At 39.2% G+C, this 26,632-nt stretch overlaps 1 protein-coding gene across 2 annotated transcripts in view; it reads right to left on the reverse strand.

Moving 5' to 3' along the window:
- The window catches only part of LOC111059895 (polypeptide N-acetylgalactosaminyltransferase 13), a 52,060-nt gene extending 32,009 nt beyond the window's left edge, over positions 1-20,051 (reverse strand). The window contains exons 1-4 of one of the 2 annotated variants that reach the window (XM_039428865.1): positions 19,717-20,051; positions 12,888-13,030; positions 8,693-8,802; positions 4,574-4,754 (exon numbers count right to left, since the gene is read on the reverse strand). In XM_039428865.1, the coding sequence (XP_039284799.1) occupies positions 4,574-4,754; positions 8,693-8,802; positions 12,888-13,030 (434 nt within the window). In that variant the 5' untranslated portion in view covers positions 19,717-20,051. Of the gene's footprint in view, positions 1-1,963; positions 2,145-4,573; positions 4,755-8,692; positions 8,803-12,887; positions 13,031-19,716 lie in introns of both variants that reach the window. The other variant, XM_039428860.1, reaches the window with a different exon arrangement.
- Between the last annotated feature and the right edge of the window lie 6,581 nt (positions 20,052-26,632).

The raw sequence follows: 26,632 nt of genomic DNA on the forward strand, positions 1-26,632 counted from the left end.
ATAAGGATCCGACTCGAACAATTTCGATCAAATGCAATTCAAGATGGCGGCTAAAATGGAGAAAATGTTCTAAAAAACAGGGTTTTTCGCGATTTTCTCAAAAGCGGCTCCAACGATTTTGATTAAATTTATACCTAAAATAGTCATTGAAAAGCTCTATCAACTGCCACAAGCCCCATATCTGTAAAAATTTCAGGAGCTCCGTCTCATCTATGCAAAGTTTGATTTTAGATTACCAATTATCAGGCTTCAGACACAATTTAAACAAAATATTTCGAGTGGAGAAGATTGAACATGAAATTTCTATAATTAATGTTCAGTAAGATTTTCACATAAAATTGAAATCAAGCTCGAAATTCGAGAAAATGTTATTATTTCAATTGCAAACTGTTGGCAACGATTGATTCTATTCAATGATTCACTATGAAGAGATAGCAGACCTCGTATGTTTCCAGCGTTATTGTCCTGTCACCAGCTGGCTCAGATCTTTGTTTATAAGTAGACTTGAGATGCGCGTGAAAACTAGCGTCAGGTGATCAATGTTCATAACGGCAAGGAAAGTTTTGTGAGTGTGCCACACCAGATTTTTATTATTTCCTTTTGTGACGCAATTGCGGATAGTTTATGCGAAGAGGGGCAGAATTTATGCAACCTCTTGGCATTATTTTCTATTATTGATTAAAGTATTTTGCCAAGTATGCTGGAGCGTTTGGCGTACTATGCGAGCTGTATCAAGCTTAATAACCTTACAGCTTCCCACTGTTGAATTAAGAATCAGACCATTCACAGATATTACGATTGGGATTATTCTGACATTCTTGAGCCCATGCACATCTTTGAGCTCAAATGCTAGCTCTTGGTATTTTCTCAATTTCTCTCCTCTTGTTCTTTGACAATTTTCATCTGCTGGTATGGCTACATCAATCATCAAGGCTTCTTTTTGGTTCATGTTCAACATTAGGATATCAGGCTTTTTATGAATAACCAGCCTATCAGTGATCATTTGAAGATTATTATTATTATTATCATCATTATTATTATTATCATTATTATTATTTTCATTTTTCATCAAATTACTATGTGATTTTTTCATCAAAATCGGTCTATGAAAAGACTTTGATGAATTATTCTGATGCTAGGTTTAAGAATGCCCTAACCATAGATTAATTTTCTCTCTCTGAGTTTAAGTTTTATTTTTTGTGTCATGTGTACTGTATTGTATTGTTTTTCTAATTCTCTCTTTGCTTACAAAAGGAATTGCATATATGCTACAAATGAATTACATTATGTTACTAAATGGATTACATATGTACAGTGAATTGTAGATTAATAATTACATGAATCATCTCTTTTTCTTTTGAGTTTTTAAATTATTATGAATTCATTCTAGTTTTTCTGCTCTCTTAGTACTTCTTCTTTTCGGATTGAAATTTTTTTTTCTAGTTTTTCATACATTCCATATGTTTCTTTTTTCTTTGTTATATTTTTTCTATTTTCGACTGAATCTCAAGACACTAATTATAGCCGACTGATTACTCGTTGCCATCGCTCAAACTACTTAGTTTTGCTGGTAACGCCAATGATAATATTATAATCGATTTTTAAATGGAAAATATTTTAATTTTAAGTTTTTGTAATGTATTGTATATGAAATTTTTTATATTTTTCACATTTGTAAAGTTTGTTTAATGATTTTGGCAATAAATATTTCTTTCTTTCTTTCATTGAGAGTGTTGAGCATCACTGCCTTCTGCATCAAGTAGATCTTGTTTCTTGAGGCACCCAGATGACTTAGGTCATGACTTATCATTATTATTATTATTATTTTATGCACTGACCACCTGTAAAAGGGGTATAAGGATTTTTCAATTTGTCAGTCTTTTTCATTCAAGTTATCTATCTTCATAAACCTCCATCTTGAGGTTTGTAAAAATCTTGAAAAAGTACTCTACTTATTTATTACCTTTTCTTCCTAACATCGGGCAGTGTCCTGTTGAGAGGTATCCTGTCGCTGGCCATCAGGTTGAAGCGGTTGATGTGATAGAGCTGCTGTACTTTGGCGTTGAGGTGCGGAGGCATCAGAACCGGAGTCCCGTCCTTGCCTTCCGATGGCTTCGGGTCGAACATGTTCGTGTTCAACAGTTCTACAACAAAGTCAAGCATCAAAGAGTGTTCAGAAATGAATAAACTATTATTATATTTTAACAAAGTGAAACATCAAAGAGTGTTCAATAGACTAAAGCTGGGATTACACCAAAGTTATTAACAAAATGTTAATATAACTCAATCCTAATAGATTATATTAGATTGAACCACGGTATTTAGATGAAAACGGTAGTGGTCATGAAATGTGTGCGCAGTGGCCATCCAGCTAGATTGCGTCATCGCCACCAACCGAGGTTTTTAACACCTATTGGCAATTTATGAAACTTATTTGTTAAAAACAGATGATCGGATATAAAATGACGTCAGCTACACCGGAAATTTTTTCACAAACATGCGCGTGACACCTACCGTCTTCTTTTATATACCGTGGATTGAATGGAGCTTGACAAACACATATGTTCATCATGTGTATAGTAAGCTATATTCAATCTAATAGAATCAATAAGGATCAAGTTATCAACATTTTGTTAATAACTTTGGTGTAAACGCAGCTTAATGGATGAACTATTAAATTTCAACAAACTGAAACATCAAAGACTATTCGATCAGTAATGAATGAGGAATAAGAATCATTCAATTCTCTTGAAGAATATATATACTAAGGGTGGCCACAAACAACAGGACAAATAAATGTGTTGAGCATGTGTGTTCACTCATGTTGTGCATAAGCAAAAAAATAGTGGTTGGGTTTTTGTATCTTTGATTTTTCTTGTTGTTTTCACTTTGCTCCTATATTGGAAGTTGAATATTATTATTGTTGTATCATTATAATTTGTAATTTTTCAGTGGTCTATTATATTGTTAATATCGGGGCACCGAGCTTCGCTCCTTATTTATTTATTGATAAACAAAACACAATTATCTAAAATGATTGTGTTTATATTTTACAGCTGGCTATACGTCAGCTTATGAATTTCTGGGATGCGATATTTTTGATTTTCCACAGAATCACTCGCTTACGTTTTACTATCCACAGACGACGAAAGTCTCAGCTGTTATTGATAAACAAAACATAATTCTCTAAAATGATTTTTCGCCACACTTGGATGTAATGAGCTGGTTTACGTGCGTCATATGGAGGCCGAAAGTGATTGTTTTCCGACCAGGCCGGTAAAACTTTACGGCCCTAGGGCTGTAAAATGACCTTGAATAACAGCTGATCGTGTCCGATCTCACAAAAATCATAGAGATAATCTCATAATGACTGTAATAATCTATATAATTATGTATCGTGAATCGCAGTATCATGTCTATAATATATTTTATGAATTACTGTTTCATAATTTAATATTTATTATTGTGTTTTTGATATCAAACAATAGAATACGATGATATCTCCATAGCCTCAACAATATAATGTTGGCTGCATTGTCCATTGTCAGAAAGGTAAGTATCGCAAGTCTTTAAAAGTGAAGAATCGAATTTGAAATCAAAGTACAATAATTGTATCAATATTTAAAAGTGAGGTAGAGTAATAATTGTTTCTTTTTTATTATCGAATTCCACTTCTTAATGCAATACAATCAACAATAATAATAGGAAAATACAGCAGAGATCTAAAGTTTAAGGTAAGCCTACTGGTGCAGTATGCCAGCAACATCATTATGCCTCCTGGTGCAGTATGCCAGCTACATCATTATGCCTCCTGGTGCAGTATGCCAGCAACATCATTATGCCTCCTGGTGCAGTATGCCAGCTACATCATTATGCCTCCTGGTGCAGTATGCCAGCAACATCATTATGCCTCCTGGTGCAGTATGCCAGCTACATCATTATGCCTCCTGGTGCAGTATGCCAGCAACATCATTATGCCTCCTGGTGCAGTATGCCAGCAACATCATTATGCCTCCTGGTGCAGTATGCCAGCAACATCATTATGCCTCCTGGTGCAGTATGTCAGCAACATCATTATGCCTCCTGGTGCAGTATGCCAGCTACATCATTATGCCTCCTGGTGCAGTATGCCAGCAACATCATTATGCCTCCTGGTGCAGTATTCCAGCTACATCATTATGCCTCCTGGTGCAGTATGCCAGCAACATCATTATGCCTCCTGGTGCGGTATGCCAGCAACATCATTATGCCTCCTGGTGCAGTATGCCAGCAACATCATTATGCCTCCTGGTGCAGTATGCCAGCAACATCATTATGCCTCCTGGTGCAGTATGCCAGCAACATCATTATGCCTCTTGAGGTATTCAGTGCCTTATTATTATTATTATTATTATTATTATTATTATTATTATTATTATATTATTATTATTATTTCATCCACTGACCACCTGTAGAAGGGGTATAAGGATTTTTCAATTTGTCATTAATCAAACAGTAAAATGTTATCTATCTTCTTAAACCTCAATCTTGAGGTTTGTAAAAATCTTGAAAAAGTACTCTACTTATTTATTACCTTTTCTTCCTAACATCGGGCAGTGTCCTGTTGAGAGGTATCCTGTCGCTGGCCATCAGGTTGAAGCGGTTGATGTGATAGAGCTGCTGTACTTTGGCGTTGAGGTGCGGTGGCATCAGAACGGGAGTCCCGTCCTTGCCTTCCGATGGCTTCGGGTCGAACATGTTCGTGTTCAACAGTTCTACAACAAAGTCAGGCATCAAAGAGTGTTCAGAAATGAATAAACTATTATTATATTTTAACAAAGTGAAACATAAGAGAGTGTTCAATAGACTAAAGCTGGGTTTACACCAAAGTTATTAACAAAATGTTAATAACTTAATCCTAATAGATTATATTAGATTGAACCACGGAATTTAGATGAAAACGGTAGTGGTCATGAAATGTGTGTGCAGTGGCCATCCAGCTAGATTGCGTCATCGCCACCAACCGAGGTTTTTAACACCTATTGGCAATTTATGAAACTTATTTGTTAAAAACAGATGATAAGATATAAAATGACGTCAGCTACACCGGAAATTTTTTCACAAACATGTGCGTGACACCTACCGTCTTCTTTTATATACCGTGGATTGAATGGAGCTTGACAAACACATATGTTCATCATGTGTATAGTAAGCTATATTCAATCTAATAGAATCTATAAGGATTAAGTAATCAACATTTTGTTAATAACTTTGGTGTAAACGCAGGTTAATGGATGAACTATTAAATTTCAACAAACTGAAACATCAAAGACTATTCGATCAGTAATGAATGAGGAATAAGAATCATTCAATTCTCTTGAAGAATATCTATACTAAGGGTGGCCACTAACAACAGGAGAAATAAAAGTGTCGAGCATGTGTGTTCACTCATGTTGTGCATAAGCAAAAAACTAGTGGTTAGGTTTTTGTATCTTTGATTTTTCTTGTTGTTTTCACTTTGCTCCTATATTGGAAGTTAAATATTATTATTGTTGTATCATTAAAATTTGTAATTTTTCAGTGGTCTATTCTATTGTTAAAATCGGGGCACCGAGCTTCGCTCCTTATTTATTTATTGATAAACAAAACACAATTCTCTAAAATGATTGTGTTTATATTTTACAACTGGCTATACGTCAGCTTATGAATTTCTGGGATGCGATATTTTGATTTTCCACAGAATCACTAGCTTACTTTTTACTATCCACAGACGACGAAAGTCTCAGCTGTTTCAGCCAAGGATGAATTATCCTTTTAATGTCGTTCAGCGAGTTTTTCCAAGAATGAGACCTAGTGCAATCGAATTTTTATATCATAAACCTACTATGTTCCAAATTTCGTTAAAACTGTTTTTGAGATCTGATGAACATAAATAACCAGATATAAAAATATAAACAGATATACAGAAATTGCTCGCTTAATATAATAGGATTGGTTGTTTATTTTATGTTAGAAGCGGCTGTCAAACAGCTGTTTTTGTTCGAACCCTTTCAAGTTAATGCCTTCTCCGTTCGAAGACATATCGTTCACACATGTTCGACAAACTTGTTCCGTCGTTAGTGGCCAGCCTTAGGGTGTGATCACATTTGATGGGCATACATGTGCATATGCACGCATGCTCATGCATGACCAAGCGTGCAGATGAGAAACAAAATTTGGAAAGAGCAATAGGAAGATTCACACTGAAAGCGTGCACTTGCTAGTTGCGTTCAGTGTGAGCAGCTGCATGCAAGTCACAACGTGTTTCAATGGCACTTTCCAGATTTTGTTTTACGGCTCATGCATGATTCGACGTGCACTTGCACACATACAAATTCAATGTGATCACACCCTAAATGCTGTATCTACATCTACATGTTATACATATATGATCATATGCTGATAGTGAATGTTTTTGTGATTTTTCTGGCTTCAAATTTATCAAGTTTTTTAATATTTTTCAATTTATAAATGCATTTTCAAGTGTAATAATAATAATTCGTTTCATCTTTCTGATCAACCGAGATACAACATTTTTAGTATAATGTATATTTGGACTGTGAATTTTTGTGATCTTTATAAAAGTGTTTTCATAACCTCATTTGGACTATTTTTATCAAAATTAGGGAGAGAAACAGTTTTGGGTTTATCCTGTTGATTCTCTCCCAATCATTAATTTGATGTTGTGATTAAGGAATGTAATATATGTAATGTAATAAATGTAAATGTAATGTAATGTTGGCCTGATGAGCGCCAATGTGTGGATGGGTGGTTTGTCAGCGCTGGTCTCCGTTGGCCACCGCTCCGAGTTTTGCCGAGCGAAGGCCAGCCCAGCGTAGGCCAAAGAAGGCCAGCACTGGCAAACCACCCATCCACACTAGTCAACCAATGCGCGTTGTTTCCTGTTTTCTCATCTGCTCTGCTGGCTTTCCTGTGTACTGTGTAGTGTTGTGATTTTTTAGTTGATTTTCTACTATAGATAGATAGATTTAATTCTTTTGCTATCGGACCATACAGTCATCAGCAACGTCAATAGAATATTCATAGCACTCAACATTTAATTTATTATAAACAATGTGTGAAAAACTCCTCCAAAGAATAGAACGGGTTTGCACGCAGAAGATCAAATAGTGATTTGCCGAACAAAGAGACTGGATAATTTTTTATTGACTCTGGCAACCCATTGTAGACATTTGTTCCCAAGACGTGATGGGACTTCTGTACTTTGGTTAATCTTGTACGTTGGGTATCAAGTTGTTGTCTTTGGCGGGTGTTGTATGAATGAACCATACCTCTTGTGTTCATTATGTATCTTATTATATTATTTATTTATTATATATTTTTTATTTCGTTACTTTTTCAGTTTTTTATAGTTCTTATTGTGTTTCTTCAAGTTCAACTCAATTTTTAATTTGTTATTATTGTTGTATGTATTGATATCACGGCTCAAAAGAATGACACTGCGCCAAACAAAGTATAAGGTGAAAGTTCAAGGAGTGCTCACAGACGAATTTACAGCAAATGTAGGACTTAGACAGGGTGATGTTTTGTCAGCTATGCTGTTCAACTTAAGCCTGGAAAAAGTAATAAGAGGAATAGTAATAAATCCAAAAGGAACAATAATGAACAGAATGTTGCAGTACATGGCCTATGCGGATGACGTAGTCTTGATTGCAAGAAATATCCAAACTCTAAAAGATGCCTTCAAACAGCTCGATGACGGATCAACAGAAATGGGACTCTCAATTAATGAGAGTAAAACAAAGTATCTGGCAAGCAGCAGAGCCCGGCAGATTGGCGACAGATTCATAGAGTGCAATAATTACACATTCGAAAGAGTGGAAAGCTTCAAATATCTTGGTTCTATTATCACAGAAGATAACGATGTTGAAGTTGATATAAAAGCAAAAATAGCGGCAGGAAATCGATGTTATTATGCACTTAGCCAATACTTGAGATCCAAAACACTGTCAAGGAAAATTAAACAACAAATCTATGAAACTGTTATAAAGCCAGTTGTGTTATACGGGGCAGAAACCTGGGTTTTGAAAAAGAATGATGAAGACCTACTGAGTATATGGGAACGGAAGATTCTGAGAAGAATATACGGTCCTATTGATGGAGAATGGAGACTTCGGTCGAATTAAGAGCTGCGTGACCTGCACAGAAAACCACCTATTGTACATGAGATCAAAGTGAGACGCTTGAGCTGGTTGGGTCATGTAGAAAGAATGAGCGATGAAAGAGCCGTTAAAAAAGTTTTCAGAGAAAACCCAGGAGGAAGAAGGTTGAAAGGACGTCCACGCAAGCGCTGGCTGGAGGATGTGGAAGATGATCTCCGGAAAATAGGCGTTTGGGGATGGAGACGCAAGACTGCCGACAGAGAGGAGTGGAGAGGCATTCTTGAGGAGGCCAAGGCCCTGGATGGGCTGTAGTGCCATGGAGTAAAAGTAGTATGTGTTGATATAATGTATTTTTATTTTTGTATGACGTGTCTATTGCTTTTGCAGCCTGATATGGCGAATAGAATAAATCTCGAATCATGGATCTATGTTGCTAGTATTATCCAATCATACTTTCTATGAAGTGAGTAATTGAAAGTCCAATTCGACGACTTGAAAACTATTGAAATCAATGCAATGGAATAAGGAATATTGAGATTTTATATGAATACCTTCAGTCAAATTTGGTGGATGCCTATCACTGCTGGTGTCTCCCGTGTAATGTCCCACCACAACGTGGACCCCTCGTCTGTCCACATATTCTTCTTGGTTCTGCGATAACCTGCCATGAAGAAAGAAAACACAAATTAAATAGCATGAGAAAACAATATCAACAGAACGTCAAATGAAGGAAGAAAGCTTCCATGGATAATTAAGTAGGCTACGACAAACTACGCATTATAATTCTTGATAGGAACTTGTCCATTCAAATGAATATAGATCATTATGAGAATGATCGGTACACATATGAATATGGTACTGTATCTCGTCCGATGAATAATAAAGAATTTGGGTTAGCGCTTGATTTTTCTTTCCAATATTATGATGTCTTTGATCTGATCTGGGTTAGCGCCTGATTTTTCTTTCCAATATTATGATGTCTTTGATCTGATCTGGGTTTGCGCCTGATTTTTCTTTCCAATATTATGATGTCTTTGATCTGATCTGGGTTAGCGCTTGATTTTTCTTTCCAATATTATGATGTCTTTGATCTGATCTGGTTAGCGCCTGATTTTTCTTTCCAATATTATGATGTCTTTGATCTGATCTGGGTTTGCGCCTGATTTTTCTTTCCAATATTATGATGTCTTTGATCTGATCTGGGTTAGCGCCTGATTTTTCTTTCCAATATTATGATGTCTTTGATCTGATCTGGGTTAGCGCCTGATTTTTCTTTCCAATATTATGATGTCTTTGATCTGATCTGGGTTAGCGCCTGATTTTTCTTTCCAATATTATGATGTCTTTGATCTGATCTGGGTCAGCGCCTGATTTTTCTTTCCAATATTATGATGTCTTTGATCTGATCTGGGTTAGCGCCTGATTTTTCTTTCCAATATTATGATGTCTTTGATCTGATCTGGGTTAGCGCCTGATTTTTCTTTCCAATATTATGATGTCTTTGATCTGATCTGGGTTAGCGCCTGATTTTTCTTTCCAATTTTATGATGTCTTTGATCTGATCTGGGTTAGCGCCTGATTTTTCTTTCCAATATTATGATGTTTTTGATCTGATCTAACATATTCTTCTTGGTTCTGCGATAACCTGCCATGAAGAAAGAAAAAACAAATTAAATTGCATGGAAAACCAATATTAATAGAACGTCAAATGAAGGAGGAAAGCTACCAATATACAATATAATACCTGTATAATTAAGTAGGCTACCACAAACTACTCATTATTGTTATTAAAAATTCGACTGAGTCATTGTCAATATTGAATAAAAACACAAATCTGTTGTCAAATTCTACACTGTTTTATTTAGTACACGACCAAGGTTTCGTGACCACACCGGTCACATTTTCAAGTTGACTCAACTTGGTGCGTTTGATTCCAAATTATCATAATAGCTTATAGATAAAAACATGTTTTTCGAAGTGTAGACTCAACATTTTCAAGTTGAGTCAACTTGAAAATGTGACCGGTGTGGTCACGAAACCTTGGTCGTGTACTAAATAAAACAGTGTAGAATTTGACACAGATTTGTGTTTTTATTCAATTATTGTTATTCTTGATAGGAGTTATTAATTTGATTTTCTCTAGTGAGATACACTTCAAACTGTCAGAATTGATTGAATGAAAAACATGTTTTTATCTATAAGCTATAATGATAATTTGAAATCAAACGCACTGAAATCAATATAACCATCGAAATTTCCGTTTTATTTATCATTTATGAATGAATTAATAAATTTATAAGTTCAAACCTGTTCCCCCAGGAAGCCCACTACAATGAATAATCGAAATGAATTCTCTTCGCCCACATTCAATTTGTATTTTAATTATTTATTAATGAGTTTGTAACAGCTGTGCCTAGTTGAAAGTTGTGTGTATATTTTTGGCTTCAAAATTTTCTGAAATATCTCAATTTATTCAAAGAGCGGTGATATTAAGTGCAAAATTTGACTATAATTTGGTATTTTAATCATTCTAAATTCAAAATTTCTAGCTAATATATATTCTTGGACAGAAATTTGAACTTTTAAATTTTCTCAGTAAGAACATAACCTATTTTTTCGGACATTTCATTATTTATCAAAATTTGGGAACAGAATAGTTTTGGGCTATGCCTGTTGTTCTATACCGATCATATTCATAATAATATGAACATATTCATGATTTGTAATTATATCAACGAATAAATAAATAAATGAATAAATGTATAAGTTGAAACTCATTCCCCAGAAAGCCCACTACTATGAATAATGAATTTTATTTCCACCATAAAAATTCATGTTACACAAGAGAAGAGTTAAGCGATATAGTAATGATAAGAAGATTTCTCTTTCAGTTTTGCAAAACGGAACAACATAGACCTTGCAACAGTTGGTGATGTAAATTAATTATGCAAATCAGACATTCCATCATATCCAGGTGGTAGCATTATTTAATTAGGTCACTGATCACGGTCAATTTTTTGATTCATTCAAACTATTAACCGCCCGGTTGCATAAACTGAAATCACAGGTTGATCTCTGATTAATGATAAGCGTTATAATGACTGGCTCCTGTGCGTGTTTGGGCCAGTATGCACTATCTAACTACATTTACGTTAATATAGGTTTAAATACTTGGTTGCATTTTTATGATCTTATATTGCATATGACGTTATCATATTTCTGCTAGACTACGTTTGAAGCTAATCTAGTGTTACATAAATATATGGTTGCATTTATTATCATGTATTGTAAACCAGGTTTAACCAAAATCTCCGTTTCACCCGAGATTGTCCATTTGAGCCTTAGGAAGATTGGATCAGATAAATTAAATCAGAAATACACAGCATGATAAAATTTTCATGGACTGCAATTATTTAAAAATAATGAAGAAATTTGAATTTTCATATCTACATAGATCATTGATGCCCTTTTTAGAATATTCAAAAGTAGAAGAATTATTTTAAAAAGGACGGTGGCAAAAAATGCTACTATGACTCCAAGTAAATATACTTTCCGTATATTTAGATTTATATATCTTCATAGATCATTGGATCATTGATGCCCTTCTTCGAATATTCACAAGTTGGAGAAGAATTCTTTTGGAAAGGATATGTAATGTGGCAAAGAAAGCTACAATGACTTCAATTAAATATACTTTTTGTATATTTCCGCATATTCAGATTCATTAGTCAAACGCAATACAGTATTTAGTTTTAATGATTTAAAGACCTTCATATAAATGGATTGTGTGGGCTATAACTAGATCAATAAATGAACACAGATAAGTATTATATTTGACTTGGTAATATTTTTTTACCAAGTTGAAACATTTACAATGTTCTCCTTCTTACATTTTTAATCTACAATTTATAATTTGAAAAATCTATAGTACATATTTATAAATTACTAAATTATAAAATTTATTATCAGAGCCTTGAAACTTGGTGAGATTTTATTCAGGATTTAATTTCATTTATTTATTTATACATTGATAGATACAATATCATTCTCAACTATGAATGATTGAGAAGAGAATAGCAGGCTTGAAGCCCAGAACTGCTCCTTTCACCAATTTGGATAGAAATTGTCAAAAAATAGGTTATGCTTATCACTTTAAAAGTTTTGTCCAATTTTGAATCCAAAATATAAATATGAATTCATATTGATAAAATGCAATTTGAGGCTCATCAGCTCTCAAAGCCCTATGGACAAGCTACTAACTACCACTGGATCAAACTTAATATTATATAGCCTATAACTTGAATATATAATTATTATACATCAAGAATTAATACAGAAATTTCTAACACGATGTGACATGTTACGGTATCTTAACATTCAATCGCATCAAATATTTATAACGCTTTGCCTGAAAATATTAAAAGAATGAGCTTTAATAGTTACTGTAAATATTTGAAAAAAGTAATGGTCAATGAATGTTTATATAAAGTTGAAGATTTCTTTGTAATAGATTTTTAAATTGATGTTTTCTGTGTTATTAATGACATTGTTGTAACATTATTTAATGTTGTGTGAAAATAAATGATTTGATTTGTTAATGTTGTCAATTATCAAAGAATACGGTAGCATAATATATGATCGAAATAATGTGGATGAGTTACAAAGATTTTTTGTAACTTACAAGATGGGTTTCATCTCTGTGATTATTTTTAAAAGATATAAATGAACTATCAGAACAGATATTACCTGACTGCTATCCAGCCATCTTCTGTAGGTACTTGCAGATTGTTGTGCTTGTAGCTTTTCCAAAACAAAAAGATACAAATTCCGAAAAACGTGATTCCTGGCCACCATCTTCGAAAGGATCGCCGAAACATCATTTCATTCATCTGTAAATAAGGCGTTGAAAAGCTCATCAAGAAATCTTCAATTAACAAGTATGCTCCAATTTACAGAAGGCTCCAATTTACAGAAGGCTCCAATTTACAGAAAATAGATTATTAATACAAATCAATTTTGTTATGAAACTCTAATAACAATTGAAAATACACATTTTAAGACTGATATCGACATATGGGGCCGAATCTTGGACATTAACTAGAAGAGAAGAAGGTCTGCTACAGAGATGGAGAAGAAAGATTTTAACAAGGATTTTTGGAGCAATCAAGGAAAATGAAATATGGAGGATACGAACGAGGAACTTTGAAGATTGTTTGAGGAGACCAGTATTTTATCTGTTGTGAAAAGTATGAGGCTGAGATGGGCTGGTCATGTGCACGGAAGGGAGGGTGCCAAAAATGGTGCTGGAAGGCAAACCCGGAGGAAGAAGACTACAAGGAAGACCAAGAAAGCGGTGGGTTGACGATGTGGAGGAGGATTTGCGAAGACTGGGTGTAAAAAGATGGAGAAGAACAGCAGAATGTCGAGAGGGATGGAAGGATGTGGTTGTGAAGGCTAAGGCCCTACATGGGCTGTAGTGCTAATAATAATAATAATGAATGATAATTGAAAAAATGATACAATACTGTAAAAAGTGAAAAACAATGTATCAACTCATACTATCTATACCAGGGGTGCTCAAACTTGAACTGCTGGCGATCTACCTCAATATTTTTAGACTACTTACGATCGACTCTGAGAGACTGCAAGTGTGTGTGATACTCATACACGATACACCCTACCTAACTAGGTACCGTAGTAGGGTGTACCGTAGATTAGATAGATATTTAGCTTTCTGCTCAATATCGGAACATTATGAGTCAAGGTTTGGGTTAGGTTTAATTAGTTTCTTCTCTACAATATCAATGAAAAAAATCTGGTGTGGTACACTCACACAACTTTCCTTGCTCATATTTAAAACTACGATCAGACTTCTGTATATGTGTATATATAATAATTGTTTTCAGAGAACTTTTTCTTTGTGTGAATTGTGAAATTCGATGATTTTTTTTAGTCGTCATTTTTTTAAAGTCGTGAAAACAGCTGTTCTACAGATGAAATATCTCGACTATTTGTTATTTTTATGAACTGCGCTACCTACCTACCTCATATTTATCTCGGGCCACTCCCGTGTTTCGGATGGACACGTTAAGCCGTCGGTCCCGGCAGCCTAAAAAGTAGTCGTTAGGTCATGTCAGAGGCCCTGAAATTGATCAGTTGCGACCTGAAACTCTGACACTAGACCTGAGCCAGCCAGGTCACTCGATATTATTATTATTATTACCTACCTCATGCACGAGAAGGAGGTTACGAAGTCCATTTCTCAAGGATGGGGTGGACCCCCCATTGGTTTCCCAGAAAGGAAACTCATGCCAGTTGATAGAGCTGATAAATAACTATACAGGGTATGAATTTGAAAAAAATCGGTAAAGTTATTTTTGAGAAAATCGTGAAAAATATGGTTTTTTAGTAATTATCCGCCATTTTTTTTCAAGAATATTACGGAGCTCCTGCAATTTTCCCAGAAATAAGACTCATGTCAGTTGATAGGGCTTATAAATAGCTATCCATGATATAAATATGAAGAAAATCGTTAGAGCCATTTTCGAGAAAACCGTGAAAAACATGGTTTTTTAGTAATTATCCGCCATTTTTTCCGCCATCTTGAATTGAATTTTATTGAATTTCTTATTGTCGGATCCTCATGGTATAAGGACCTTAAGTTTAAAATTTCAAGTCAATCGGTTAATTAGGAATGGAGTTATGGTGTTCACAGACATACACACACACACACACACACACACACACACACACACACACACACACACACACACACAGACCAATACCCAAAAATCATGTTTTTGGACTCAGGGGACCTTGAAACGTATAGAAAACTTGAAATTGGGGTACCTTAATTTTTTTTGGAAAGCAATACTTTCCTTACCTATGGTAGTAGGGCAAGGAAAGTAAAAAGAAGGAGATGTACACCGCCCAAACTGTGGAACAATCAGGAAAGTAAAACTCATATTTATTCAAAATTGCGAGTTTATTACTTGTTACAAAACAAAAGAGTTACATAACTGAGGAGTTATGTTAAACTTTAAAAAGGTAGAAAAGGATAGCGCTATCTGCTTTTTCGAATGATAGACAAGGATAGCAACACCAATGTTGATGAAATCAAAGATAATTGAAATAATCCTTACTTTATGAGTAAATACTGCCATTATAACGTAAACTCAACTTAACTGTGGAGTGGCTTTGGATGTTGAAGCGTGGCACTGTGCACTATGTCCTCAGCATACTTTTCATAAGATGGTACGTAACCACTGAGTGCTAACCGCAAGCATGATGACATGATCATCACTTAGTCGATTGATATATTTTGACTTCATTTCAGAAAATGCAGACTCGCTTAGCCGAGTCCTCTCTATGTCACATTCTAAGCCCCTCTTTGTCTTATCGATGCAGACACTGACTAGAAAGGGAGACTAGGATTAGGGCCTTCTCCCACCATAATTGTTCCATCCGCATGGGGATCCCAAGCGTCAAGCTATAACGAATGACTTCTTTTATGTACCTACTAATTGAAATTTTTTCTTCTCGAGATCTACCCAAAAAGCACTCGCGATCGACTGGTCGATCACGATCGACCGTTTGAGCACCCCTGATCTATACTATAGGAAAGAACTGGCTTATACACGTACGGGATAGGAGAATTATGTTTGACGCATCATCACGTCTGAACTACGGGACTGATTAACTTTGAAATTTTGCATATAAATTCTTAATTTACAGAAGATGGTTATAGACGCATTTCAAACTCTTCAAGATTCCACTCGGTCAAGTTTTCAGTTTGTCAAGTTTTAAAATAGACCATTGCAGAGCACGGGTTACCTGCTAGTATAACATAATATAAATGTATGCTATTGCTTTGAGAATAAAAAAACTGCATTTGCACTACACATTATTTCTTCCTTTTTATTGAATAGCATTCCTTTTCTTCCAATAACATTCAAACATTTCATTGAAAAGTTTCTTCCAAACATTTATATTGAAAAGTAAAGTGGACAATTCATTCTCCGAGAATTTAGATTTAGACCAACTACTTTGGACAACCATGTTGGATCTTTCACCACTTACGCTAGTCTAATTTCCCCACTTGATTTTGACTAGGCGGCTAACCTTAACAGGTTGGATAAAGCGGGCCGTTCATTATCCGTCTGCTTGCCAAACTTGATGCCCAATAATCAATATTGTATTCAACGTCGGACGGTGAATGGGTCCCGACTTATCCAACCTTGCTAGGTTAGATAATTAGTTAATAGATTTGGAACGTGAGTGGGAAAGATTGACCAACTACCCGTAGCGTGAGTGGTGAAAGAACCAACATGGTGGTACAACATAGTTGGACAAAATTATCGGATAGTGAATGATCCGCTCAAGTCGGGTGAACTGTCCGCCCGACTTGTCCAACTCATCTGGCAACATTCACCCCACCCACAATTCATGGTCCGATGTCGAATATAATATTGAATATTAAACCTCAAGTTGGGCACGGAAACGGATAGTGATAGTGGATAGTGACCGCCCAAATCAATTTGTATAGCTTTATACTAGCAGTTCTGTGAACAGTAAACCTCACGCAGTTTTCTCATTCACAAGTACCTGATGTCACCTGTTCTAGTTGATTGTGTGGCGTTGCGGCTAGAATCATGTATACATACATCTAAACGGGAGAAGTGAAGGTGACCGGTGGCATCCACACTCTCGCGCTCATTTTATACACTTGGCAAGAGTGTGGAAGCGGCAAAACAGTCATGGGGCCTATTGACGGCCTGAGTGATAGATGGAACCTTCCCGTAAGGGATTACCCTCTAATTGACCGAACGTAGTGAGGTCTATGTTTCAACTCGATTTGCTTTTGTCTGTCTGTATGTAACACCTCCAAGTGGTCAAGTATGCTGTTATCCCATGAGGTGTGACTCGCGAGCTACCTACCCATCGGCACTGCCAAGTCGGTAGGCGAGTAACATAGAGGATTTTAGCCTACATTGCAGTGGATCCACCTTAATTGACCGGGTTTTTTCGATATACTATGATGGTACTTCCAGAGACAGAGGCGCTACTTGAGTCCCACAGTCTGGGTCCTACAGTCTGGCGCACAGGAACTTTGAATGCCTGCTACTTCCAGAGACGGGGGTACCGCGATTCCCACAGTCTGGTCTCTCACTATATATATGCTTTTTTAGGCCCAGTTCAGTAAATAATAAAATACACAAATACCAACAATTATACAAACTAATTATCAAAACGGATAACCCCGAAACTTCACCGGACAGCCCAGCTACTCGCCCTTCACTACGCCCAGCTACTCCCAGAGACGGAGAATTCAGGTGACTCGGTCGAACCATGAACCTCCCATACTCTGGAGCCTTCACCCAGCCGTACACCCATGAGCCAGGCTACTTCCAGGGATGGAGTCACACAGTGATCACGTGAGCTGTGGTTTCCACTGGTTGGCGGTTTTCCCTTCACCATGAGAACCAGCACTCGCGGCTGGGGGATCCAGTATTTCCTGAGACGAGGCGAGGAACGAACTCCAAAGTAGCTCTGAAGAACCTCCTAGGAGCTCAAGCTCCAGCCTGATCCCACAGGGATCACGTATAGATGTATACAGCGAGTCGCTAGGCAAGCGACTTAGCAAGTGTCTGGGCGAGAGTGTGGCGAATTATACAAATTAGCCGGGACGACAGTTAAACGAGCCCATCCGGTATTACAGGTACAGAAGTAACCCCATAGTATAATGTCTAACACTCATAACTTTTGACACAATGATCGTATCTCATCGTACTAATCGTCAAGGCGGTTCAAAATCATGCATCATAAGTCGAATTCGGTAAAAAATGGAAAATTCATCCTTGAGTGTAATTTAACCAGTATTTTAATGCACAAAAATAACCAATTTCTATCTAACATTCATTTAAGAATATATTTATATTTAAGAAATGTAAGAAAAAATTCTTGGAAATACCATTAATGAAAGTTTATTGATTTTTTTACGTTGATCAGGGTAGGTCTAAGCTTATTTTATTACAAATCATCAAGTGCGGCGTGCCTGGATCCATCAATCATAATAAAAGTAATTGTAGGTGCATTCACTCTGCAAAAATAACACTTATCATTCCTCTATAGTAATTATTTTCTTCGTGTTGATTCAATATACGTGAGATTGAACCCTTTTATTTCACTGCTTGCACGCACAGATCAGAGAGTTCCGAGTTGTTTAACTCTGGAAGGTGCAAAGGTCCTTGTCCTATAGTCGTTTTTCTTTTCTCAGACCAACAAGCTTGCCTGTGTTACCACTTACTTCTTCTGAACCACTACTACGTATTTATTATAACTTCGCTACGCACGAACGCCAGTCTTTTTCCTCTTCTAAATTGTTTTCTGCCTTTGGAAGAGGTGGCAGGACGCAGGGAGAAGGAGGAATCCTTTTGCCTTCTGCAATCTTGCATTCAGTCGAGCGGTCGAGCTTCAACAGTGCGCACTACTCTTTGTTGTTGATCCACAGTCATTGAACTGAGTTCCGAACTTTCAAACTCTGTTCTGATTGGGAGTTGAGAACTCTAGCTGTCAAGTGTTAACAGGTTGATGTGTTTACATGACAATGCTTCTTGTTCTAATCTTACCAAATTATTGATAATTAACTACAGTAAATTTTGCTTACAGCATGATAGTCTTTGTTACTCATAAAAGCAAATAGATTATCGGATAGTTTGATGTTTGTGTACGGATGTCGCCACCGGTAAAAGGAAGTTTGAAAACTTTCAGGTAATTTTTGTACAGTTTCTTTATTAATGTTCATGTCTGTTATTTTATCATGAAATTGGCTTAAAAAGTTTTTTCAGTGAAAACTCTTGCCATCAGCATAGCTTTGTTTGTGAACGACTCTACTTTGTAAAGTTGTTGACATTGAGGTTAGGAACCACTTTGTATAAAATCTTTCCAATACCTAGAGCTTCTGCAATCTTTCAAAGCTTCATTATGATTTTTGTAATGATGTAATAGCTATACTATTTACAATGATAAAAATATAGTTTTTCAAATTATTCTATTTGTTTAGAATATTGAAAACCAAAGTTTCCGACAAAACTTGGTAAGTGACGGCGGGTCAGCTCAATACTTCTGTATTGTAAAATTATAGGCCTAAACCTGACGTTTTAAAATTTACCGATTCTTTAAAACGTCAGGTTTAGGCCTATAATTTTACAATACAGAAGTATTGAGCTGACCCGCCGTCACTTACCAAGTTTTGTCGGAAACTTTGGTTTTCAATATTCTAAACAAATAGAATAATTTGAAAAACTATATTTTTATCATTGTAAATAGTATAGCTATTACATCATTACAAAAATCATAATGAAGCTTTGAAAGATTGCAGAAGCTCTAGGTATTGGAAAGATTTTATACAAAGTGGTTCCTAACCTCAATGTCAACAACTTTACAAAGTAGTCGTTCACTAACAAAGCTATGCTGATGGCAAGAGTTTTCACTGAAAAAAACTTTTTAAGCCAATTAAAATTTCATGATAAAATAACAGACATGAACATTAATAAAGAAACTGTACAAAAATTACCTGAAAGTTTTCAAACTCCCTTTTACCGGTGGCGACATCCGTACACAAACATCAAACTATCCGATAATCTATTTGCTTTTATGAGTAACAAAGACTATCATGCTGTAAGCAAAATTTACTGTAGTTAATTATCAATAATTTGGTAAGATTAGAACAAGAAGCATTGTCATGTAAACACATCAACCTGTTAACACTTGACAGCTAGAGTTCTCAACTCCCAATCAGAACAGAGTTTGAAAGTTCGGAACTCAGTTCAATGACTGTGGATCAACAACAAAGAGTAGTGCGCACTGTTGAAGCTCGACCGCTCGACTGAATGCAAGATTGCAGAAGGCAAAAGGATTCCTCCTTCTCCCTGCGTCCTGCCACCTCTTCCAAAGGCAGAAAACAATTTAGAAGAGGAAAAAGACTGGCGTTCGTGCGTAGCGAAGTTATAATAAATACGTAGTAGTGGTTCAGAAGAAGTAAGTGGTAACACAGGCAAGCTTGTTGGTCTGAGAAAAGAAAAACGACTATAGGACAAGGACCTTTGCACCTTCCAGAGTTAAACAACTCGGAACTCTCTGATCTGTGCGTGCAAGCAGTGAAATAAAAGGGTTCAATCTCACGTATATTGAATCAACACGAAGAAAATAATTACTATAGAGGAATGATAAGTGTTATTTTTGCAGAGTGAATGCACCTACAATTACTTTTATTATGATTGATGGATCCAGGCACGCCGCACTTGATGATTTGTAATAAAATAAGCTTAGACCTACCCTGATCAACGTAAAAAAATCAATAAACTTTCATTAATGGTATTTCCAAGAATGTTTTCTTACATTTCTTAAATATAAATATATTCTTAAATGAATGTTAGATAGAAATTGGTTATTTTTGTGCATTAAAATACTGGTTAAATTACACTCAAGGATGAATTTTCCATTTTTTACCGAATTCGACTTATGATGCATGATTTTGAACCGCCTTGACGAGCAGAGAAGAATGAGCTATTAGTACGATGAGATACGATCATTGTGTCAAAAGTATTCCTGTGTCCGACACAGGAATTGGCGGAAATAGCTGAAGACTGGAAAATGAACCGAAAATACGAGGTTTTTGGGTCACTCTGTATCTAGAACAAGGAAATTTTGCATGAAAAAACTGGTTCTGGACTTCTCTTATTCATCCAAACAATATACGGTTTATTGAAAAGTCTGGTGTGGTACACTCACACAACTTTCCTTGCTCATATTTGAAACTTCAGAATTCTGTATATATGTGTATATATATATATATATAATTGTTTTCAGAGAACGTTTTCTTTGTGTGAATTGTGAAATTCGATAAATTTTTTTAGTCGTCATTTTTTTAAAGTCGTAAAAACAGATGAAATATCTCGACTATGTGTTCTTTTTATGAACTGCGCTACCTACCTACCTCATGCACGAGAAGGAGGTTACTAAGTCCATTTCTCAAGGATGGGGTGGACCAGAAAGGAGACTCATGCCAGTTGATAGAGCTGATAAATAACTATACAGGTATGAATTTGAAAAAAATCGGTGAAGTTATTTTTGAGAAAATCTTGAAAAACATGGTTTTTTAGTAATTATCCGCCATCTTGAATTGAATTTTAGACATATTTCACAGACATACACACATACACACACACACACACACACACACACACACACACACACACACACACACACACACACACACACACACACACACACACACACACACACACACACACACACACACACACACACAATACCCAAAAATCATGTTTTTGGACTCAGGGGACCTTGAAACGTATAGAAAACTTGAAATTGGGGTACCTTAATTTTTTTGGAAAGCAATACTCTCCTTACCTATGGTAGTAGGGCAAGGAAAGTAAAAATCAGAACTACACTATAAAATGCAAACACACCTTCTTTTTCATGTCTATATTGGCTGGACCGAACGGCACCTGCAACAATTCGTGGACATTATTATTATTGAAATTGATATGGCAGAAGGTGTGGCTCGTTCATCAATTGGGCTAGTCAGTCGGGTCGAGCGAAGGGTTTGTTACCACTGTCTGAAAAAAATGGCTTTTGGTGGACCTGAAAGGGCCAAGTTTGTTGCTGGTGGCCCTGAAAAGGGACCAAGATTTTTGCTGGTGGCCCTAAAAGGGACCAAGGCAGGCTAGATGTTTAGTAGTCATTGACTGGCGCGATACCACGCCGCGCGAGGGTCCCGGGCAGGTCCGTCTGGTGCGAGAGCAGGCCAGCAGGGGCTCAAGTCAACGGTTCACAGTCTCCACTCTGGTTTACCCGGGCTACGGAGAGGGCTGACCGGGTGATCTACTAGCCAGAGGTCGTGCCGAATCTCTGCCGGGAGGACCTCCTCGACCACTTCCTCATTTAGAAGGGGCCTTCGGTCAAACCCCGGGCAGGCAGGGTCATAGGCTTCCGCTGCACACACTCCGATGTCGGTTCGGCACCCAACCCGCGCATCCAGAACCGCGCGCCAGTTGTTAGGCTGGGGCGCTAAGTCTTGGGGCGCAGCTGGCGCGGCGGTGTACAGCCTCAGCCTCTCCTCCACCTGGCCTCCTCTTCTGGATTCGGCGGCCGGCTCGGTTCCTCCTAGGCATCGGCTGGGTAGTAGACAAGGAAGACACCTCAGGTAGCGGTTAGTCTCGCCGTGGTTCCCTCATTGGCCTGCTTGCTGCTCTGCTCCTGGTCTCGGTAGTGGTCTCGGCTGGTAGTGGTCTCTGGTAGTGGTCTTGGCTGGTGGTCTCTTCTGGCTCTTCAGTGGAAGGCCGCTAGTAAGCAAGTGCTATCGAGGGTAGCTGAGTAGCCCCCTTTTATCCACAGTCCCCGAGTTCACCTGCGCTGCTATTGGCCGGCGGTGCTCGGCCAATAGAAACACAGGAATGGGTGGCGGCGACTGAGGCGCACCCTGGTGGCGGGTGGGTCAACCACTCATTTGGTTGATGCGTGGCGTGGGGAGCAGAGCAGAGCGGCAGGCTGAAAGGTAGCGAACGCGAGGGAGGTATCAATTCCCCACCCCCCCCCCCGTTTGAGATAGCCATGGCGAGAATTTATTGATTGCAAAAAAACAAGATACAATGTTTACAAAATATACAAAAATGCCATTGGGCGATAATTTTACAGAAGTGAGACCAGAAGGGTCTCCCCCCCTTGATGGTCTCGTTGTCACGGGTGATCCAGTAGACAGCTCCTTGGTTGTGGGCGACCATATATGGTCCCTTCCATCTGGGTGCTAGGCCCGCGTGGAATTTCTGAGCCTTGTTTGAGAGTTGATGATTCCGTGTGAGCACCTGGTCGCCGATCTGGTAACGAGGCTGTGTCTCGGCTATCGGGTCTCCCTTCCTATTGAGATAATTTTCTTGGTTCAACACAGCTTTGCGTTGGATTGCGGTTAGCGTGTGTAGACGCTGGTTAATATGGTCTTTGTGCGGTTCGAGTTGATTTTCGGGCCAGTGGCTCCATTCCCCTGGCCGTGGAAGGGTTTGGCCAAACAGGATTTGACTGGGGCTGTATCTTGTTGCCGTGTTCTGTCGATTTCGCAGGGTGAATAGCATGGATGGTAGTTGGTTCTCCCATTCTTGGTGTTGTTCTTGTAGGCGGATCCGTAGTCCCTTCTTGAGTTCCTGGTTCCTTCTCTCGGTAGGGTTGGCTTAGGGGTGATAAATTGGCGTGGTGTAGTGTAAGACTCCCCATTTGAGGCAGAGTTCGTTCCATAGTTTCCCCGTAAACTGAGTGCCATTGTCGGAGAGTAGGATTTTTGGGTATCCCCATCTGGGAAACAGGTGCATATCCATCGTGCGGCCAATCGTGTTGGCGTCGCCGTGAGGCAGCGGGTAGGCTTCTATCCACCTGGAGAAAGAATCAGTGATGACCAATATGAATCGATTTCTTCGCTTGGAGAGTGGGTAGGGGCCCATCAGATCGAGACATGTGGTTTCCCATGGTCTAGTAGACCGTCGCGGTCGTTGCATAGGTTCATGATTCCGGTTGTACGCTTTTGAGCAGCTACACAGCAGGCAATTTTGTACGTACGCGGTTATCTGCGCCTTCATATGGGGCCAAGTGTAGTATGTAGCGATGTTTTGGTAGGTTTCGGCGTAGCCTGGATGTCCCATTAGATCATCATCGTGATAGCGGAACAGTAGCTGGGTGCAAAAGTTGGGCGGTATGACTATTCGCCAACCGTCGCGTGTCTTCTTCTCCCAGAGTCGGTTGTGTAGGCGGTAACTGATGAGGAATACTTGATCAGTTCCCGGTTGATCCTCCAACGGTCAGGGTTCAATCTCCATCCATCGTTGCACCTGCGCATTGATCTGGTCGTCTGTGGCCTGTGCTTTCCGAATCTCTTCTAACAATTCAGTTTCGGTTGCGATGCTTGCTAGCGTAGCGGGTTCACTGGTGACTGGCAGGATGTCGGGAGGCATGATTCGTTCTAGTTGTTGACTGGTCTCCTCAACTTTTTCATTGTCGGGTTGCCGTGACAGTGCCTCGGCGAACTGATTCTCTTTACCCGGGCAGTGTTCTAGGGTGAAGTCAAATTCTTGTAGGAGCAGGGCCCATCGAGTGAGTTTGGCGCGGCTGTCCTTTGCAGTTTGTAACCAGATAATCACCTTATTGTCGGTACAGAGTATGAATGGCCTGCCTTCCAGGTAAGGGCGATATCACTTTATTGCCCAGACAACCGCAAGGCACTCTTGTTCGTTACTGTGATACTGTTGTTCCGTGTGGTTCAGCTTGGCACTGGCGTATGCAATCACCTTTACGGTCATTGTTGATTTCTTGGTATAGGACAGCCCCTATAACGACCTTGCTGGCGTCTGTCTGTAGGATGAAGGTCTTGGAGAAATCTGGTCGACAGAGTGGTTGGATGTTGGCGGTCAATGCTTGTAGGCGGCAGAAAGCTGTCTTTTCTGTTGGTGACCATTTCCATCGCGTCTTCGTGCTAAGTAGCTCAGACAGAGGTGCACAAACATCAGTGGCGTTGGGTAAAAATTCTCGTAGCTAGCCGACTACTCCGAGAAATTCTCGCAGTTTCTTTCTGGTGGTGGGTGGTTGGGCAGAAGTCACAGCTAGGATAGCCTGCGGTTTTGCTTGGTTGCCCTCGGAGGTGATTATGTGACCGAGGTATTCAAGTTGCTTGCGGCCGATCTGGCATTTTGCTGCTGAGACAGAGAGATTGTATAGATTTAACCATTCAAACACTTTGGCTAAGTGGAGTAAGTGTTCTTCCCAGGTATCCGAGTACACAATGATGTCGTCGAGATAAGCGTAGCAGAACTTGTCGACGTATCCACTCTGTACCTTGTTCATCATGGATTGGAAGCAGCTGGGTGCATTTCGTAGGCCGAAAGGCATGACCTTAAATTGTAGCTTTTCGCCGTAGGGAGTGGTGGAGGCCGTGTAAGGTCGAGACTGGGGTGCGAGTGGTACCTGCCAGTATCCCATCCGTAGGTCGAGTGAGCTGAATATTTTTGAAGTTCCCAGGCTTCGAATGACGTCCTGTAGGGTCATCTGCGGTGCCGTGGCTGGAACGGTGATGGAATTCAGCCATCAGTAATCGATGCAGAACCGTGATGTGCCATCCTTCTTGGGGACAACGATGATTGGAGAGTTGTAAGGCGAATCACTGGCTTCTACCAGGTTGCATTCCTTGAGGGCGGCAACTTCGGACCTGATAATTTGCAGTTTCTCCCGTGAGTATCGGTAAGGCCGCTGGCTGCGTATTTCTGAGCTGTTGAGTTGAATTGTCATGGTGGCGGCCGTGGTGATGGAGGGTGGCATCTGCTCCATGAACAATTTTGTGTGTTGTTGCAGTAATACTGTTAACCATCGGTGCTGGTCGCTGGGTGTGTCTTCTAGTAACTTGTCAACCAGGTGAGTGTCCATATCTACTGAGACTGGTGGTTGCGCTATCCAGAAGATCGTGTCTCACTGCGTCTTGCCGTAGATTAGCCTGTCTTGCTCAAAGTCAAGCACTGCCTTATTCTCCCGAAACCATGGTCGTCCCAAGATGATGTCTTCACATAGGTCAGGTAGACCTAGGAAGGGAATATTTTAAATGTGCTGTTGGATCTGGAGTTCCAGATGTCCTTGTATGGCTGTTTCGCAGCTAGTGGGACGGTTGGCCAGCAGTACAGGTAGCTTCAGCGGTTGGATCCGTGTACCGTGGTCGAGGTGGGCAGCTCTCACGAAGTTGTGCGTTGTGGCTGAATCGAGTAGAGCGTGTAGTTGTTTACCTGCGAGGATGACAGGGATCCGGGGTAGAGTCTGTCCGTCTATCTGGATCACGGCTAGGTTCGGTGCTTGGCTGGACGGAGGGCTGGTGATGTGGTTGTTGGGCTGGGGCAGCAGTGTTGGTGACCTTGTCGGTGACTGCGGCCAGGGCAGTGTTGGTGACCTGGTGGCTGACTGCGGCTGGGGCAGTGTTGGTGACCGGCTGGTTGACGGCGGCTGGGTCAGTGTTGGTGACCTGGTGGCTGACTGCGGCTGGGGCAGTGTTGGTGACCTGGTGGCTGAATGCGGCTGGGTCAGCGTTGGTGACCTGGTCGTCGACTGCGGCGAGGGCAGTGTTGGTGACTCCGTCCATGACAGCGACCCCGGTAGGTGGCAGGTGCGTGTGGGTCACAGTTGCATGTTCCTCCCCAGGCTGGTGGTCGATGACGCGCTCATCGTCGGCTGGTGATGCTGTCCTCTCGCGGGCCAGTAGAGGCGCGGCTGCTGGGTGCTGTGGAGAGTCTCTGTCAGCCGGGAAGAGCAAGGGGTCTTCAGTGACATTGGAAGGAGACTTAGCGACGCTAGCAGGGTCTACGGTGGCGTGATGGGTAGGCGATCAATCCGTTGTGAGTGAGATGGTCATGAGTGACGGCTGGGTGGTTGACGCGCAAGGGTGTGCCGGA

This window comes from Nilaparvata lugens, chromosome 1, assembly GCF_014356525.2.
Source record: "Nilaparvata lugens isolate BPH chromosome 1, ASM1435652v1, whole genome shotgun sequence".
Taxonomy (NCBI): domain Eukaryota; kingdom Metazoa; phylum Arthropoda; class Insecta; order Hemiptera; family Delphacidae; genus Nilaparvata; species Nilaparvata lugens.